This window comes from Anopheles coluzzii, chromosome 2 (genome assembly GCF_943734685.1).
Source record: "Anopheles coluzzii chromosome 2, AcolN3, whole genome shotgun sequence".
Taxonomy (NCBI): Eukaryota; Metazoa; Arthropoda; class Insecta; order Diptera; family Culicidae; genus Anopheles; species Anopheles coluzzii.
In genome coordinates this window covers 38,428,947-38,445,438 of record NC_064670.1, presented here as the reverse complement: position 1 = coordinate 38,445,438, position 16,492 = coordinate 38,428,947, and the positions used below count along the sequence as shown (strand labels likewise).

The 16,492-nt window shown below is 45.1% G+C and overlaps 4 protein-coding genes and 1 pseudogene across 4 annotated transcripts; 1 reads left to right on the top strand and 4 right to left on the bottom strand.

Moving 5' to 3' along the window:
* LOC120949850 (uncharacterized) lies at window positions 1-599 on the bottom strand. The gene is made up of 2 exons (XM_040367416.2): window positions 359-599; window positions 1-278 (listed from the first exon to the last, which is right to left on the bottom strand). The coding sequence occupies exons 1-2, from the start codon at window positions 471-473 to the stop codon at window positions 1-3; spliced, it is 393 nt and encodes a 130-aa protein (XP_040223350.2). The 5' UTR covers window positions 474-599.
* An 89-nt stretch (window positions 600-688) lies between these two features.
* Window positions 689-1,974, bottom strand: LOC120949849 (omega-amidase NIT2-like). Its single transcript, XM_040367414.2, has 3 exons — window positions 1,832-1,974; window positions 1,689-1,774; window positions 689-1,606 (listed from the first exon to the last, which is right to left on the bottom strand). Exons 2-3 carry the CDS (start codon window positions 1,705-1,707, stop codon window positions 768-770), a joined length of 858 nt encoding a protein of 285 aa, XP_040223348.2. The 5' UTR covers window positions 1,708-1,774; window positions 1,832-1,974; the 3' UTR covers window positions 689-767.
* Window positions 1,975-3,676: 1,702 nt separating this feature from the next.
* On the bottom strand, window positions 3,677-5,216 carry LOC120951983 (omega-amidase NIT2-like; annotated as a pseudogene).
* A 1,090-nt stretch (window positions 5,217-6,306) lies between these two features.
* On the top strand, window positions 6,307-7,289 carry LOC120950525 (omega-amidase NIT2-like). The gene has a single exon (XM_040368635.2). It carries the CDS (start codon window positions 6,368-6,370, stop codon window positions 7,196-7,198), a length of 831 nt encoding a protein of 276 aa, XP_040224569.2. The 5' UTR covers window positions 6,307-6,367; the 3' UTR covers window positions 7,199-7,289.
* A 207-nt stretch (window positions 7,290-7,496) lies between these two features.
* On the bottom strand, window positions 7,497-13,405 carry LOC120950524 (phytanoyl-CoA dioxygenase domain-containing protein 1). Its single transcript, XM_040368634.2, has 3 exons — window positions 13,050-13,405; window positions 9,216-9,772; window positions 7,497-8,248 (listed from the first exon to the last, which is right to left on the bottom strand). The coding sequence occupies exons 1-3, from the start codon at window positions 13,071-13,073 to the stop codon at window positions 7,966-7,968; spliced, it is 864 nt and encodes a 287-aa protein (XP_040224568.2). The 5' UTR covers window positions 13,074-13,405; the 3' UTR covers window positions 7,497-7,965.
* Between the last annotated feature and the right edge of the window lie 3,087 nt (window positions 13,406-16,492).

The window sequence follows — 16,492 nt, the reverse complement described above, 5'->3', positions numbered from 1 at the left end:
TTACTGTGCGTTTATTCTCACAATACCGTGGATGGCCACCGTGAGGGTGAAATCTTTTACCGGGCGGGCACTTTGAACTGTTCCGAGCAGTTGCTTTCTACGGTCCACACTGTTGCTTATGAGGGCGGAACAGCCCCCATCGGCGGTACCGTCGAGCTGTATGAAGGTGATTTCCTCGTTCTGCAGCGGACTTACGCGATAGTCAAGGTTCATTTCGATCATTTGATCAAGCTCATAGGGTCCTTTCGTAATGGTTATAGTGTGCAGCAATCGCTCACCTTAACGATGTTCGAAAAATCGGGTTTAGAAGAACGGATTTATCTGTGTCGTGGTGTGGCTGATGTTCAATTTCACTTACCAGGGACTCGTTCTCCCAATCCAAAACTGCAGCTTGCATCGCAATGTAGGGTCAAATTCAGAACCAATAGGAAAATCAAAACGTTTTGGAAGTGTCGCATCACTGTAAGCTGCATGGTTGATGATGTGTCCGGATGCTAGCAATATTGATTCCACAAATAGCCCTTGCGTGGTTGAATTGTTATCAGCCAGGGTAAAATAAAACACCATCATATCTATGTGCGGTTTTCTTTATCTCCCTTCGTGATAAAGTGTGGAATAGTGGTTGAATGCTGCCTTAAATCTAGAGGTAGCAGTATCGTGACCGCTATCAAACCGCAACCATCGTATGTTAGGTTTAAAAACATGCATAAAACATGACTGTATATTTTCAACAACGTTTTGTTTTTTACAAAATGGCATTCACGGCACTACTTCTTCAGTGCGTTCGTCGCGTACAGGTCAGTGCGCCGCTGGCTAAATATTGGAATCTGTGCCCGTACTTCATCCACCGTCTGGAGATTCACATCGGCGACAACGGTCGCTTCCTCCTCGTTCGCCTCGGCGACGACCTTGGCCCACGGGTCGACCACCATCGAATGGCCCCAGGCAACGTACCCGGCGGCTGGGTCGCGTGCCGGCGAAATGGTCGCCACGTACGATTGCGTATCGTTCGCACGGCCCCGCGCCAACAGCTCCCAGTGCAGCGGGCCCGTCTTCATGTTGAACGCGCCCGGGTAGATCAGCATATCGCAGCCCTGATTGCGGTACAGCCTTGCCAGCTCGTCGAACCGCATGTCGTAGCAGATGCCAAGGCCAACCTTCGCCCCGTCGATGGCCACCGTCGCCAGTGTGCTGCCGCCGGTCAGGACGTCCGACTCGCGGAACGTAATCCCACCCGGAATGTTGATGTCGAACAGATGGATTTTGCGGTACGTCGCCAGCAGGGACCCTTCCGGCGACCACACGGTACAGGTGTTGTACAGCTTGCTGTCCGTGCGGCATTTTTCCGGAATTGTACCGCCGATCAGATAGATGCCGAGCTCTTTCGCGATTGCCGCCAGGCTGCGGCTCGTCTCACCGGACGGTATCTCTTCCGCGTACGCCGGAAAGTGTTGCGTACCGTACGGGGAATTGAAACATTCGGGCAGCGCTACCACGCGAGCACCCTTGTCTGCCACGGCGGAGCGTATTTTGGCCAGCGCGTTTTCGATGTTTTGTGCCTTGTCGGCTCCGACTTTTAGCTGAAGCAGAGCAATTCGGAAACCGGCTGTAAAAATAGGGCAGCAAACAAGGGAAGCGTTACCTCTGCGCAATCGGTTTGCGGTAAGATGCGGTGACATTGGTCTTACCGCGTGCCATCCTGTTCATTTACGCAGTGCGCTGATGGTTGGGATGAATTGCACAAACTTTCCGGGTCAGGGTTGAGCACAGAGAACTGGAATTTAAAGCTTTAAATGTTTATTTGTTATTAAGCGTGATATTAGCTACATACAGTGAAGAAATGGCACAGTTAATGGTTCGCTTTGCTAGACACTTCGGGATTCTTTGCAACTGAAATGCTGCGGTCCACTAAATTCGAAGCAACTAACCACTGAGATACACTCATCAGCTGATTTTAAAACTTTGGATGTTGACATACACATTGGTGGTGTTATCAACACCAGAACCCGATCAACAAAATGTCGACATACGATGTCGACCATAGTTGTACGGCGTCTAATAAGAGCGCTTGTATGACTCACTTTCATGGCCAGCTATGAAGCTGTGCGGTGATTTGCTCTTTTTTCTATTCTTTTGTTCGGGGTGTAAAATATTGCATCTAGTGGGTCTGTTCCATTCCTTCATTGGAACGATCGGAACTAGGTTCAAAATGTCGAATCTAGTAGGTTCTGTCGGAACTAGATCCGTTTTTTTAAGCGAAACGATTGGAACTAGGTTAAAAAGGTCGAACCTAGTAGGTTTCGTCGATTCTGTCAGAATTATCGGAATGCTCGGAGATAAGACTGTATTTGGGACCGAAAAAATGTCAAAATCGAAATAGTCGTATGTCGAATATCTGTGTATATAAAGTTTATAAACGAAATTGAAGAGTCGGAATCTATGAAATCGTATATTTTATTTAAAATAATGTACGATAATGAATTAATTTTCTTCTAAAAGCCGTTTACACGATATAGATATTCAAAATCGGGGAGTTGTGGAATTTGAGGAAATATGTTTGTAAAGATTATCTGCACAGAAATTCAAAAAAAATATATAAATTTCGTCTTAATGACATCTTTTAACTGTCAAAATCAAAATCGTCGTATCTGAGAATCGTCGTAACTCGAGGGGGTCGTAACTCGGGGGACGCCTGTATTTCAATTCAGCTTATATTCGTCGACAATAGTGTTAAAGCAGTTTCATATTTGGTTTACTCGTAAAAACCTCTACTGTAGCGACTTCTACTGTAGATCTGATCAGGAAGATGATCGAGTGATCCGAGTGGAGCCCGTTATAATTTATTATTAGGCCAATTGTCTCAGTATCCGATTCCATCTAATTTAAACCCACGGTTCCACCCGAAGCCGTTCGGTCAGAATCAACAACATTATGGGTTGGTTATCTTTAACCTGACCTTGGAGTGTTGCACCTACCATCCGGAGTCACCACCCTTGTCTCTAGGTTAAAATACTTGACGATTGTAGCACGAAACTTCAATAGACTATCAGCGACCCATTACATTATCCTTTCAGTCTTATGTTTCAGTCTTATGTACCACACAATTGGGCAGTTCGGAAAGTAGCAACAGGTGGAACGATTCGGATGGGAATCAATGCACGTTCGGTTTTCCGCCAGCAATTTGCTGCGTTGAATGAGGCGGATTTAAGCACTACCTAAAGAGATTACGAAAAGACGGCTGCATACGAGATACTAGCAAATTGGTTTCTTCTGTCGTAGCTGTGATGATTATCATATTATTCTGAGTTTGTCGTTCCAATTACAGTCCAATTAGGGTATGTTGTTGCAAATTTCAGCCAGCATTAATTTTGAGGGAATTTTGTTACTTATTTCTTTGTTTCTGATAGTGAACACCACGATAGTCTACGTACGACTATCCTTTTAGTACTCAGGAAATTTTTGATTTTACATATTGCATCGGTAGCTGTTTCTCAATATGAACGGATTGAAGACAGTAAAAAATCAGTCGAACAATGCCTTTGCGATCACCTATTATAATCTGGCATGATGTATTGCAATACACAGCGAATAATCACTCCTGAGCCGCGTGTGAACACGTTTCCCGCTCATTCTTCCTTTCTGAATATAACTTCCATCTCTGATTACACACTGCATCTCAAGTAGAAGCGTAAAAATGTTTTTATTCATTATCAGTAAAACGAAAAAGTAGCAATAGAAGCATCGAAAAGATTGTTTCACATTTGACTTTTACAACAAAAAAAAAAACCTGGGTGCGTTCCATACCAAACAACAACCAAATGGTTGATCTTTAAATTAGAAGCAAAAACACATACACACATACACACATACATATAGGATCTTCTGGCCGTTCGTGTCGTGTGGCGTGATTCGCAATCACAAACACAATGCTCGGGAAATTACGCGTCCGACATTACGAGCAGCCAACCTTCAGGTCGTACAGATCGGTGCGCTTCTGCTCGAACACCGGTATCCGCTTGCGCACGTCGGTCAGCTCCTTCAGTACCAGATCCGCGACAACGATCTCCTGAAATTCGGTCGCCCGTTGAATGATGCGGCCCCACGGATCGACCACCAGCGAATGCCCGTACGGAATCAGTTTCGCGTGCGTATCCCGTGCCGGAGAGCAAAACGCCACAAACGCCTGATTGTCCAGGGCTCGCGCCTTCGCCAGTCACTCCCAGTGCTGCTCACCCGTCGGTACATCACAGACCGCCGGGTAGATCAGTAGATCGCAGCCCATCGTACGGTAGGCGGTGGCAAACTCGGCAAACCGCATATCCCAACAGATGCCGAGGCCGATGCGCGTTTCGCCGACGGTAAAGGTGGCATACTTGCTGCCCGCGGTAAACAGCTTCGTCTCGGCCACGGTCATCTTTCCGCTTAGGCTCGAATCGCACAGGTGCACCTGTAGAATGGCGGGGAAAATCCACCGAAAGATCATACACAAATTAAAGCGCTGCGTTATTGTGGGCGTTTGTTTTTTGGGTGTTTTGGGCGCACCTTTCGATATGTTGCCACCAGGTCACCTTCCGGGCCCCAGACGGTACAGGTGTTGTACAGCCGTCCACTGCACGACTCCACTATCGATCCACCGACGACGTGTACGCCGAAATCGCGCGCAGCATTCGACAGTGCGCGGCATGTCTCGCCGGCTGGGATTTCCTCCGCCACGTTTAGCAACGTATCTGCGGTGTACGGCGCATTAAAGCACTCCGGCAGCACGACCACATTTGCGTCCTTTTCCTTCTTCGCGATGCGTATCAGATCGATGGCATTTTTAAGGTTTTTCTCCTTGGAATCTACCACCCGCAACTGTATGAGCGCGATCTTGATCGTCATCTTGGTGGCTACACTCCCTGCTCTGCTATTGATCGATCGAGTCACTGCACTTTTCGGTACACCACACACACACACACGACTGCTGCCGCTCTGGACGGCCTCTCACGGTCAAGTGCGTTCCCGAACTAATAACGGTGCAGCTTGCACGCCTGGAACACTACCAACATCTGTTCGTTCGCGGGTTACGATCGCATGGATCCCAGGACGGCACACGCTATCAGCTTTGGCTGGTTTGACCCCCGGAAACCATACGGCGACCGGGTGACCGGGCGTATAGGGCTGAGATTTGTTTTGACGTTACGCACGATGAAACGGCTGCAGCTGTTTATTGCCGTGCTCTCTATCGATAAGCGAGAGCGAGGTGATGATGGTCGTGCCTGCGATGGGATGATGAAGATGCAAATTAGGGAAGCGGACGGTTAAAGATGGCAGGCGAAATGTCAAAAGCATGATTGATTGTTCTGTGCAGACAAGAATATTGAACGGTTTCAGTTCTATCGATTGGCACTAGTGCGAGGAAAGTGGTTTAATTGCCTTGTCGTTTAATTATTATGAAAATTAAATAATTCAAAAAGGAAACCTGCTAATGTTTTACGTACGTAGTTTTATAATACCGTAAGATGAGCATCTTTTTAAGATAAAAAAAATACAAATTTTATTGGCTAATAGTTAAAAAAGCGAGTTCAATCTACCTATGAATATTCCATGTTTTCGGTGATCGCAAGCAAGTAGATTCGATGTCTTCTTTCATCGTCTTCCTATCAAAAGAAATGATGATCCTTCATCTTGTTTCATCTTGAGCATAGTTATGTTTGCTAAAAGCTTTCTACAATAGTAATTTAAAATAAAACCCCAATGCCTCACTAAAGCGCAACACAGGCACCTCTTCTATTATTGATGCTTTACTGATACGGCTAGTGCACGAATGGTGATCGACATTTTGATAAACAATGCGATGTTTAGCTGTTGAAGATCATTAGCGTCATTATACACGATTGCGCCTGATGGGTAGGCACACGATGGGAGGTAGTAGAATTATAGTATCGATTTAAAAAAAGTAAATTGTTAGTAAATATTTACATTTTTCGCATCAGAATTTGGTAGTACGATTTCATTAAATTTCCTCACAGCAAGCTTCATTGTCAGCTTATTGGTGTGCATGTTTTGTTCTCGTATCAGTTTTCACGCGATAACGAGCAAGCGGATTAATCCCTTTTCTTAATTGCATATGCTTCCCGGAATCGATCGTCATCGATCGCCGTACCGCTTATCATAATGTGCAACCTCGCCCAACCTTTGCGCCAGCGTGCATCGCGTTTGTTAACACGTTAGCAAAATTACTGCAACCTTGGCACAGGCCGGTTCGATATCGCTGAAGCCTGTTTGGGTAGATTCTCCCAGGGGGTCGTCTGTGTATATAAACCATCCCCAGTGGCTGATCGGTAGTTGCTCGGGAACCTTCCAGCTGGTCCGATCATAGGCAAAGATGTCCACACTACGCGTAGCTTTGGTGCAGTTGTACGGTCGTCCGACGAAGCAGGAGTGCATTGCTAATGCGATCAGCCAGATTCGGCAAGCGAAGGATCGCGGTGCACGGTTGATCATTCTACCGGAGTGTTTCAACTCCCCGTACAGTACGGCCGAGTTTGGGCGGCATGCCGAGGAAATTCCACGCGGTGAAACGAGCCAAGCGCTGGCGAAGGTGGCGGCGGAACTCGGCGTCTATCTGGTCGGTGGTACATATCCGGAGCGCGAGGGCACCAGGCTGTACAACACCTGTCCCGTGTTTGGACCCAAGGGTGAACTGCTGTGCAAGTACAGGAAGCTGCATCTGTTCGATATGGACATCCCGGGGCGGTGTACCTTCCAGGAGTCGGCCGCACTGACCGCAGGCGATCGGTTGGCAACGTTCTCGATCGGATCGCTGAAGATTGGGCTTGGCATTTGTTGGGACAAGCGGTTCCCCGAGCTGGCGGCTTGCTACCGACAGCTGGGCTGTGATATGATGATCTTCCCGTCCGCGTTCGATCCGTACACGGGACCGCTGCACTGGGATCTGTTGGGGCGCGCGAGAGCTTTAGACAATCAGATGTTTGTGGCGCTGGTATCGCCGGCCCGCGACCCAACGACCGAGTACGTAGCGTACGGCTATTCGTTGATGTGCGATCCCTGGGGTCGGGTGCTGTGTCGGGCAAAGGAGGAGCAAGAATTGCTCATCACCGACATCGATCTCAAGATGTGCGGCGAGATTAAGCAGCAGATACCGATCCTGCGTCAGAAGCGGGGCGATATTTACGAACTAAAAGCTATGAAATAGCGGGCAAGCCATTGGAAATTCCACAGTTTGAGTGGCCACTTAGTCCACTCAATAACGCGGCACTAAATAAATCATAACAATCATGCTCCTACTATCTTATGGCTCCGATCAATTTAACCGAATGGCTCTATCTATCACTGAAAAAAAGGGGAAAAGTGTTTGCCCGGTATGAAAGATTGCTGCTTTGTAGTTCTTTCCTCTTCAGTGATCACCGATCGCAACCGATTCGTGACCATGGCATTCCGTTTGAAAGGGGCGTACAAGGGAAAACTTCACGAGAGAGAACCAACAGTTGATGTAATTAGCAATTTAATAGTTGTTTTATTCACCTTTTTGCTACGTACATTATACCGGTGCAGTTACCTTTTCTTTGAGTTTTTTTTCTTCTGCGTTTTGCGATCAGGCTGATCGTGGATAGGAGCTCTAACATAAGCCGCCTCAAAGCGCGTAAAACAAAGGAATCCCGGAGAGCCCGATCGCGCACGCCCAAGTGTAAATAAACATCTATGGCACGGAGGAAAGGGTGTTGGAAACCAAGTTGTGGAGTGTAGCGGTATAGGGGGCCGTAGGGTAGGAAAAAGTAACTATACAAACACAAGCACACAGATTTACATATACCGTAGACACACAAAGAGAGACAATTCATTCCACCTGAGCTTCAGAGTAGAGCAGGAACAGTAACATCTTAAACTCTAAAACGATCGTCGCCAGCTGGAATCGGTCGTTTGCATTGTTGCACTGTTTGGTATTGTGGCGGCCATTTTTCCTTATTTCCGTTCGTACAGCACCGGAAACGGGTGATCCTCGGCCGGTTGCAGCCAGTTCTCTTTGGAATATTCACAGTCTTCGGTTTCGATCACGTGGAAGGTGTACGCGTGCCGGCTACGGTCCGACTTGTTCGCATCGCTGCGGTGTACGGCCTGGCTGTGGATGAGGACGCACGAACCAGCCTTTACCGGCACGGCGACAAAGTTGGACTGCGGGTAGAGTGGTGCCGGCCGATCGTAGACTAGCAGCTCGTCCGCTCCCTTGTCCGGGTTGCGAATCCATCTGGGAGGGCGAAGAGAAAAGAACAACATTAAATAACGATTTGCACAACACTTAGTACTAATAACTACTAATAATCTTCTTCCTAGGCATAATAAACTCATTCTACATAGGCTCTCTAGACTTAATACTAGGCTTTGCTGCGGGAAGACCTCTCTATGGGAAGTTCTATATTTTAGAGTGCAAGATCGTGGTGATCGGTGCATAGATCACCAACTTCACCGTTCAAATAGCAGGATTGAAACCCACTTCATGAAATTTAGCTTAAAAAGGAAAGTGTCCTTGTAATGAAAGTGATTATTGGAATATGATCGACAGCAATACATAAAAAAATTAAATATTCTTGAATCAATGACTGTTTATAAGTAAAGTTTGAATTTATCATAAAAAAAAATTACTTATTTTCTTGATCACACCTTGAATGGATTAAGCGGGCCTTAACCAATTACGATAGTTACACCAAAGGCAAAGATCAAGAATACCTAAGGCTCAATCATCACACAATCGGCTGAGTTGAGTACAAAAACAGTATTGAAACTTGTCTAGATCTAGAAGATATTCATTTACATTATGCCATAACATTCAACGAAAGGCGTTGGAGTGGTACCTGACATGGAATCCAATGAAGATACAGGGTTTTCGATATTGTAAACTAGTTATTGGGTTTTGTCAACTGTGACTTTGGCGTCGTAAACCCTCAATGCGTCCAAGTCAACTCTATTCTGGTGCTAGTATGATGTATGTAACAGTCATTGTCAAGTGTGAGGGTTTTATTGATTTGGAACTAAAAAACGCAGTAATTGAGGGTTTACGATGCCAAAGTCACATTTGACGAGAACCGATAACTAGTTTACAATATCGAATTGGCTATGAGAACCCTGTAAGCAAAGGAAAAGTAGGACCGTACTGGCTGCAACTGAGTTCCCGCGCAAGAACCTAACAAAACGTTACAGCAACCACCACCACTTACCGACGATGGACTCCGCTTTTGTGTGAACCCTTGATGAAGTGTAGACACCCGTTCTGTAGCGTTGCATCCTCCAGCGGTATCCAGAATCCGATCGTGGTGCTCGGTTCCGTGTACAGGTACGTGGCGTCCTGATGGGATTTAACCTCCCCGCCAATGCCCGGATTCTTAAAGATGTACATACTCTGCGCTACGGCCGGCCGGCGAAAGCCCAGCTGCCAGCACACCTCCTTCACCCGATTCGAGAACGTAACCTCCTCGAAGGCCGGATGTTCGGTGTGCAGTGCGTGGCCCACCTTGTTCAGTGCGATTGCCGGATCAACCAGCAGTTCACCGTTTTCACCGACCGCACCTTCCTCGAAGAAGTAGCGCACCTTGTCGGCACTTTCGAGAAAGTACTGCTCCCGACTCTGGGCCGATTTGCTGTCCGCCTTGGCGCTGAACACTTTGCGCTCCTCCTTCGGTGCGTCCTTGTGTAAATTCTGGCCAACTTGCAACAGTTCCTGAACCTCGTCCGGTGTCAGAAAGTCATCGATCACGGCGAAACCATCCTCACGGATCTGTACGGGAAGGAAGGGAGAAAGATAAAGAAATTATCACAAACATTCCACCCGATTGGTGTGTCACGTGCGGTTCATTTTGCCTGTTTTCGAAATTACTCATCGGTCGCGTGAGATAAAAGTGTGTTCTTTCACGATGGGTACCAGCGAGCGGGTGGGGTGACGCATCCGAGATCGCGCACTGAGAAACCACTCGGTCAAAGTAATGACAAACAAGCGCAACACGACCACAAAACATGAGGCAACCATTCACCCTCACGCAGGGCCAGGGCAGGACGCTGTCCTAAGAAGAGTAACCACGTTCTCTTCTCGAACCAAAACGGCGACGCTCGCGGTTGGGTTAAAAATAACAAAAATCCTCTTATTTCACGATCACCACGCCGATCGCCCAAACCACTGCCGCCACCACCATCACCCTCGCCAGAGGACGCCGTTTCGCGTCGTTAGTTTGAACGCAAAGTGCGTGCCTGTGTGTGTGCGTGTTTGTTACTTTGCTTCTTTCCGGAGCTGGCGGTGGACGCCGTTTGCATTGCACTTTTCGAGTGGATTTTCGGCGCATTGCATCATGCTGGCGGGGTGCGGGGTTGCATTGCGGCGGAGACACCGCAGTATGCGGATAATATTTTGTGTTATAATTAAAAACTCACCCGCCACTCGAAATACCGTGCGGAGGAGCCGAAAGTGACTTATCGTCATCGCTCTCTACAGGATGTTGCTTGGTTTGCCTTTTTTGTACACGGCCAGCGCGACCAGCGAAGGGAAGATGATCGTTTTGTGTATTATATTTGTGTCTGTGTTTGTGTGTCATACAGTGTGGTTGTGTGAGCAATCGCGAAGGAATGTGACTGAGTGTGCAGTGTTGCAGTTGTTTTTGTTGTTGCGGTTGTTTGGTTGAGGTAATGTGCTAAATTGACGAATCGTTAGTAATCGGTTAACCGATTTTGGTTTGCTGAAGAAGCGTCCAAGTTCATGACGTAGATTCTATGTCACGTTCCGCAAATACGCGGATTATTCATTGGATTTTTACTAAGAGATAGTAATCGATACAGTCAAATTGGTTATTTGCAATTTGGTTCGTTCTAAGACCTCTGAAGACCTTTTCATCCGAATTTAACGATTCGGGCCGGTAACAGATCACGGTATTTAAAAAATCAAAAGTTTAAACAAGCGGTCGTAAATTTTGGTCTGACCAATAAAAACAAGAAATGACCCTAGAAAAAACCTAAGATATGAAACATTATATCAACATTTGGATAGTAAATATGTTATTGGTTGATCTACAATGCTCAAAAGGTCATTTTAAACTCGCTAAGAGCAATAAGATGAATAGCTGTTTATTCGACCATATTCAATTGGTTTTAGAACTTATCTCACGCAAACTTATTTCACGTGTTCACAAATAAATTTTGGTTTAAATAGATATGATCAGCTTGATCAGTTTAGCACAAACAGATGCCCTTTAATGCCGTCACTGACAATCTACATTTTGGCAGGATGTGTTTGAAGATCAAGTCGCAAGCGTAGAACACCCACCGCTTAAGTAGAATAAATTGTCAAGAACACACACCCTCACACCCTATCCACTGTCGGTTTGGCACGTCTTTAACTATTTGTTCCAATACACCCTAAGTGGAGGCGAAGATGGCGTATCATCATGCCACCCTGAATGTGAACAAGTGGACGAAAAATAACACTTCCTCAAGCCGATCGTTAATGATTTCCACCCTGTTGCTCAATACACCAACAAGCCCCGGCAATCGTTGAATCCGTCGACCCACCGACCAGATGCTTCTGGCCACCATTCACCCCACACCGCTGGCATTCAAATAAATAGAGTGAATCATGGACAAATCCCACTGCCCACACACCCACTTGCTTGCCCGGTTTTGTAACAAGATCGCCCCACAACAACACCCCTCGCGGGTGTTAGTGTGTGAACGCGCGCGCGCTGCCGTATGCCGGGCGTAGGAAAGGAATGCGAATGCGTGCGCATAAACCACCGGGTACGGCGGCGACCGGCACGAAACGGTACGGCGCGCGTGCAAGTGCGTGAAAATGCACACATATGGTGCGAAGGAAATATATTTTCACCTGCACGCTTCTCTTCACACCGACCGAGATGAAAAGGGTGGGATGAAAGGCAGGCGACGACTGAGCCATCTCATTGACTCATTGGCGTGCGGTGCCGGCCAATGGCCATTGATGATGAAAATCTGGCTCTGTGCGTGCGCGTGTGTTTGTTCACGTTTTATTGCTTTTGTTGTAGCCCATCTGATCTGATTTTCTTGACCGGTTGCGGCGTGGAAAAATCTCTCGCAACACTGTGTGTGTGTTTGTTTTTTTATCCTTCTTTCTCTCTCTCTCTTTCTGTTAGTTTTGGGAAAGCCACACAACGGTTTAATGCGTTAAGGCGGCCTCGGCCCAGTACGGATCCATTGCCGGATGGCGAAAGCGCCGGAAACCGTTAGCGGCACAGCGTGCGACAGGTAATGGCAGGCGCGCGTGGTGTGTTGGCAAGGTAAGTTCATTAAAATTCAATTATTATTACACCGCCAACCCGAACACCGCAGGGACGGCGAGCGGAGCTGTCCGAAGCGGCGTGATGCGGTGGTACTATAGTTGGGTTTTCCTTATACGGTCACGCCCAGTGATTCGGTCATCCAAAAAAGGAAATCCACTTTGCCGCGTTGCTTTGTTGTCTGTCTGTCTGTCTTACCCGGCCCGGGTTGACACAAACACAGATTGAAGCAATTGCGAAGAACGAATTTGGCAGTTATGTCACTGGAAGCTGGCCACTGGCGGGTGTTTGAGAGGTCGCCTCAACGCTCAAGGTGGAGTGTGAAAAGTGAAAAGACTCGTAGCTGTTTGCGGTGACACGAAAACGCCTAATTTTAGCACGTCCATCTGACGTGCCGAAAGTGGTGGAATGTTTTGGGATATGTTGTTGTGTATCAACGCCATCCTTACCTACACCGATGAGCTTGAGTGGTTTACACGTGTTGATATTCGGCAAACACGTTTAACATTTCCGCACTGAAATACGCAAAACCCCGCCAACCTCGAATGGTCGTCTCCTTTGCACGCGCGGGGGTTCAAACTTTAATTCCTGCGCAATCCTGTTGCGCTGGCCACCGAAACCGTTCTCCACGGCACGGTCCCGCGGACCGGTGTTGTCCGTTAAATTGCACACGGTTTTCTAATTTTAGGTGCCTGAATGGTGTTCGTTGGTTGGGCGCAAGATCACGGGGAAAGAATTCACGAACTGCAAACTGCTTACCTGATCGATCAGACGGTTCCTCATGGTCGGGCAATTTCTAGAAGCTTTACTGCTACCCAACTGCTGCTCCAAGCACGCAGATGCACGATAAGCTTACAGTGACTCCGAAGGCCGAATGCGAACCGAATCACCAAACACAAACGATCACGATGGAGTGTTTGGTTTTGTTCTGGAATAATGTAGGGCTTATCTTATCGCAGTCCTTATGCCCTACCGTCACTTCACTGCTTCACACAGACAAACGCACTCAAAACCTTATCAATAATTTACTGAAAGCGATACTGCGTTGTTCACCGAGCTACGATCTAGTCGCGTCGGACATGCGAGCAAAACTACCGCGCGGACTCGCTCGGTGGCAGGGTTTTATGTTGGCCTCTCGACATTGTAAATCTCATGGACAAAGGCGAGTGGTAGCAGCATTCGTTCGAGAAGAGAAAAAATAACATTGAATCACTCTCTTCGCGATGCGCGCGCACATTCGTTGTTTACGTTTACAATACTCTCATGAGTGTAGGTCGGTTTGTTTTGGATCGTTTGAAGCATAGGGCTTGTAATATAAGCAGGGACTGTAAAAAAGCATTTGCTTATTTATTGAAGAATGTGAGCGAACAAATATTGTATATAAATGGAGAAAATACAACTTTATACTCATCAAAGCACAGACCGTGAGACATGCTAAGGATTAAAAACATTAATCCATTAATTAACATTAATCCGTTAAAAACATTACAACTTGACCTTAAAATTTCCTATGCTGATACAAACATATGTTGTTATAGCTAATTTAAAGATATGAAAACCAAACACAGAACATGATCAGAATAGATGAAATAAAAACATCAAGAAATATATATTTATTATTTCTATCCAATAATGTTTAAATCAACTTCTCTTCGCCTAACAAACCCTGTTGAAACTCTCTGATCGTGAGCACCCGCCACCATCATCTAAAGTTGTCCACTATCTCTTGAGTTACGCTTTGTTTACGTTTCGCTGATCACCAGCAGCAAGATCGAATCATCAGCTCTTCTGCCGTGCGTAATTGACCATGTGATTTTTTTTCACTACAGACGCAAAAAGAAAATGCAGTTTATTCAATTGAAATGGAATGGAACATTCAATTGCATTCCAAAGGTGGCGCAAAGCTCGAATGTGTTGTAGAGGGAGCGCGTGAAAAAATGTGCAGAAAGGATGTAATTATGAAATGAGTCCATATGGTTTTTTTTTGCATTCATAAAATGTATAATTTATTCAGTTTTTTACCCTCTTGTAAGGCGTATGCAAACATGCATTAAATGCAGTTTACAGCACATGCAACAAGTGTTTTTTGCGGTTTAATTGCCGGAAAAGCTCTCTGAGTGTAGGCGATGCAGTGAGATGAGTGGCTGCTGCATCTTTGGGATCTCATGCTCATGAGAGGTCTGCAATCGATCACAGGGTGATCAGATAGGATTGGTTTAGGTGAACACAAAAGTTAATAGAATATAAAGAGATATTAGATTTAAAAGAAGTACGATTTGTAAAAACCTTGTTAATCGATTTCTATGAATTCTTAATGACTAATGATTCATCACCGATCAATTGAATAGATCTTTTAAAGAAAAGCTGAAATTGAAAATCAACTTACAATAACATAGCTGGAGTGTTTACTGTTATTTAAACGAAAAAGATAAGGACAACTTTGTGAATAGCGTGAATAGTTTTATAAAAGCGTATTGAAAATAAGTGAGTAATGCGTTCCGGAGAAATTCGCGAACCTCGGATTTTTGCCATGTGTCGAATAGTATGTTTCAGCCAAAAAATTGTCGATACACATTATTTTTTGGTTAAATTATAGTACTTTTATGCACTTTATTTCTTATTTAATACAATTCGTGGTAAAAATTCGGTAAATTCTGATTTTTGGCGATTTCAAAATATTATTAAAAATTCAATTTATTTTGACAATTGTCGGAGAAAATTATATCGATTTGACTAATAAACTGTCAACGTTAAAAAAAGCGTCTTACTTGAGTGCCGTATAACTAGGAAAAAATATATTTGAAATATTTATTGTAATTCGTAAGCGTAAAGCTCAACTAATATAGTTATTTTGTTCATTAAACAAGCATCTTGTACTACTAAGCACCTGAAAGTATGCAATATGGTGTATTAATTTGTTTAAACGGTTGTTCGATAGCAAATTGGTTAATCGTAATAAAAAGTAACAAGAGAAATCATCTAATTTAACATTAATACTAGTGTATAGAGCAGTCCCATGATACAGTCGTCAACTCGTACAATCTTCCTCGTCTCCCCGAATAAAATAATGACAATCCGGCTGCGTAGTACTGACAAATAAGACTCGATAGCCTCTGTAGGCCTGTATGACCGCTTGGTTCTTTACTAGCGTATAACGAAGTTGATAGAGAAAAATAAAGATTCAGTTACATGATCTTTAACATATACAATTAAATTCTAAATATTTAAAACAATAGTGAGTAATATCATTTTTTCTCTGAAAAATTTCTTTCTTTACTGTAATAAAATAAACAAATTTTTCTATAATCAATGTGTTGAACAATGGCATCAATATATATTTTAAGACTAATATTGGTTTAGCTTAAAAAAATGAAAATAATAAAAAAAATTACAGCTTTCTTTTTCGTGTCGCTTGCCACAATAGGTAAATACAAAATTTCATGTCGCACAAATAGGTAAAATAAGCGAAGAAGCACCAAAATACATCGTTTAATGAGTGAGTAAAATTCACACGATCGCAAACACGGCCTGCCAGCTAATATCTTCATTAGCGTTCTCCCGTTCCGTATCAATCATCGATTTTCTGCCCTGCTAAATTTGATAGTAAAAGCGTATCCACTCCACCATTACCGTTCGTTACAGTCGCTCCGACAGCGCAGTAAAATCAAACAATGAATGCATCTGTCCCACATTTTGGTCCCACAAAATCTCCATCCCTCACTTGCTTATGATCGCTGGTTGGTCAAAACACAGCACAGCGCAAGAAGAAAGGTTTGCAATGGGAAATGGGATGGTTCCCGGCGGATGGTGCAAAAGTGACGTTAGGCTGAGAGAACGATAACAGCGAGCCGGTTTGCTGTGCGGCAGTGGGAAGGTAGACGATAGGTAGTCTACCGGATGAGACTAATTTTAGACAACGGTTTCCGTTTTTCCGTCGATCAGCGCAAGAAGAGTCGCAGCACAGCAAGACACGCGAAGGAGATAAACAGCGAGAGATGGAGGAAGCAAAAGAAAAGACATAACAATATTAACTAATAGTGGGGAGGAAAAACTAACCAGTGGATTGATAAGTGTGTGGCACATTGTGGTACCGGGCTGTAGGATGAAAGTATCCAAAGGCGTGTAGAAAAGTAGTATGCAGTATTACAGTAAAGTCGGCAATACTCGCATCGGTTGCAATGAAAGCATTGAGAAATAGCGAC

Bases quoted from the DNA above. Each gene is read 5' to 3' on its own strand.
- LOC120950524 (XM_040368634.2), bottom strand. From the start codon at position 13,073: ATGAGGAACCGTCTGATCGATCAG. The intron at 9,773-13,049 runs GTAAGCAGTTTG...CTTCCCGTACAG, and splicing joins GGAACCGTCTGATCGATCAG to ATCCGTGAGGATGGTTTCGC. The intron at 8,249-9,215 runs GTAAGTGGTGGT...TCGCCCTCCCAG, and splicing joins AAAAGCGGAGTCCATCGTCG to ATGGATTCGCAACCCGGACA.
- LOC120949850 (XM_040367416.2), bottom strand. From the start codon at position 473: ATGCAGCTTACAGTGATGCGACACTTCCAAAACGTTTTGATTTTCCTA. The intron at 279-358 runs GTAAGTGAAATT...AACATCGTTAAG, and splicing joins ATTGGGAGAACGAGTCCCTG to GTGAGCGATTGCTGCACACT.
- LOC120950525 (XM_040368635.2), top strand. From the start codon at position 6,368: ATGTCCACACTACGCGTAGCTTTGGTGCAGTTGTACGGTCGTCCGACG.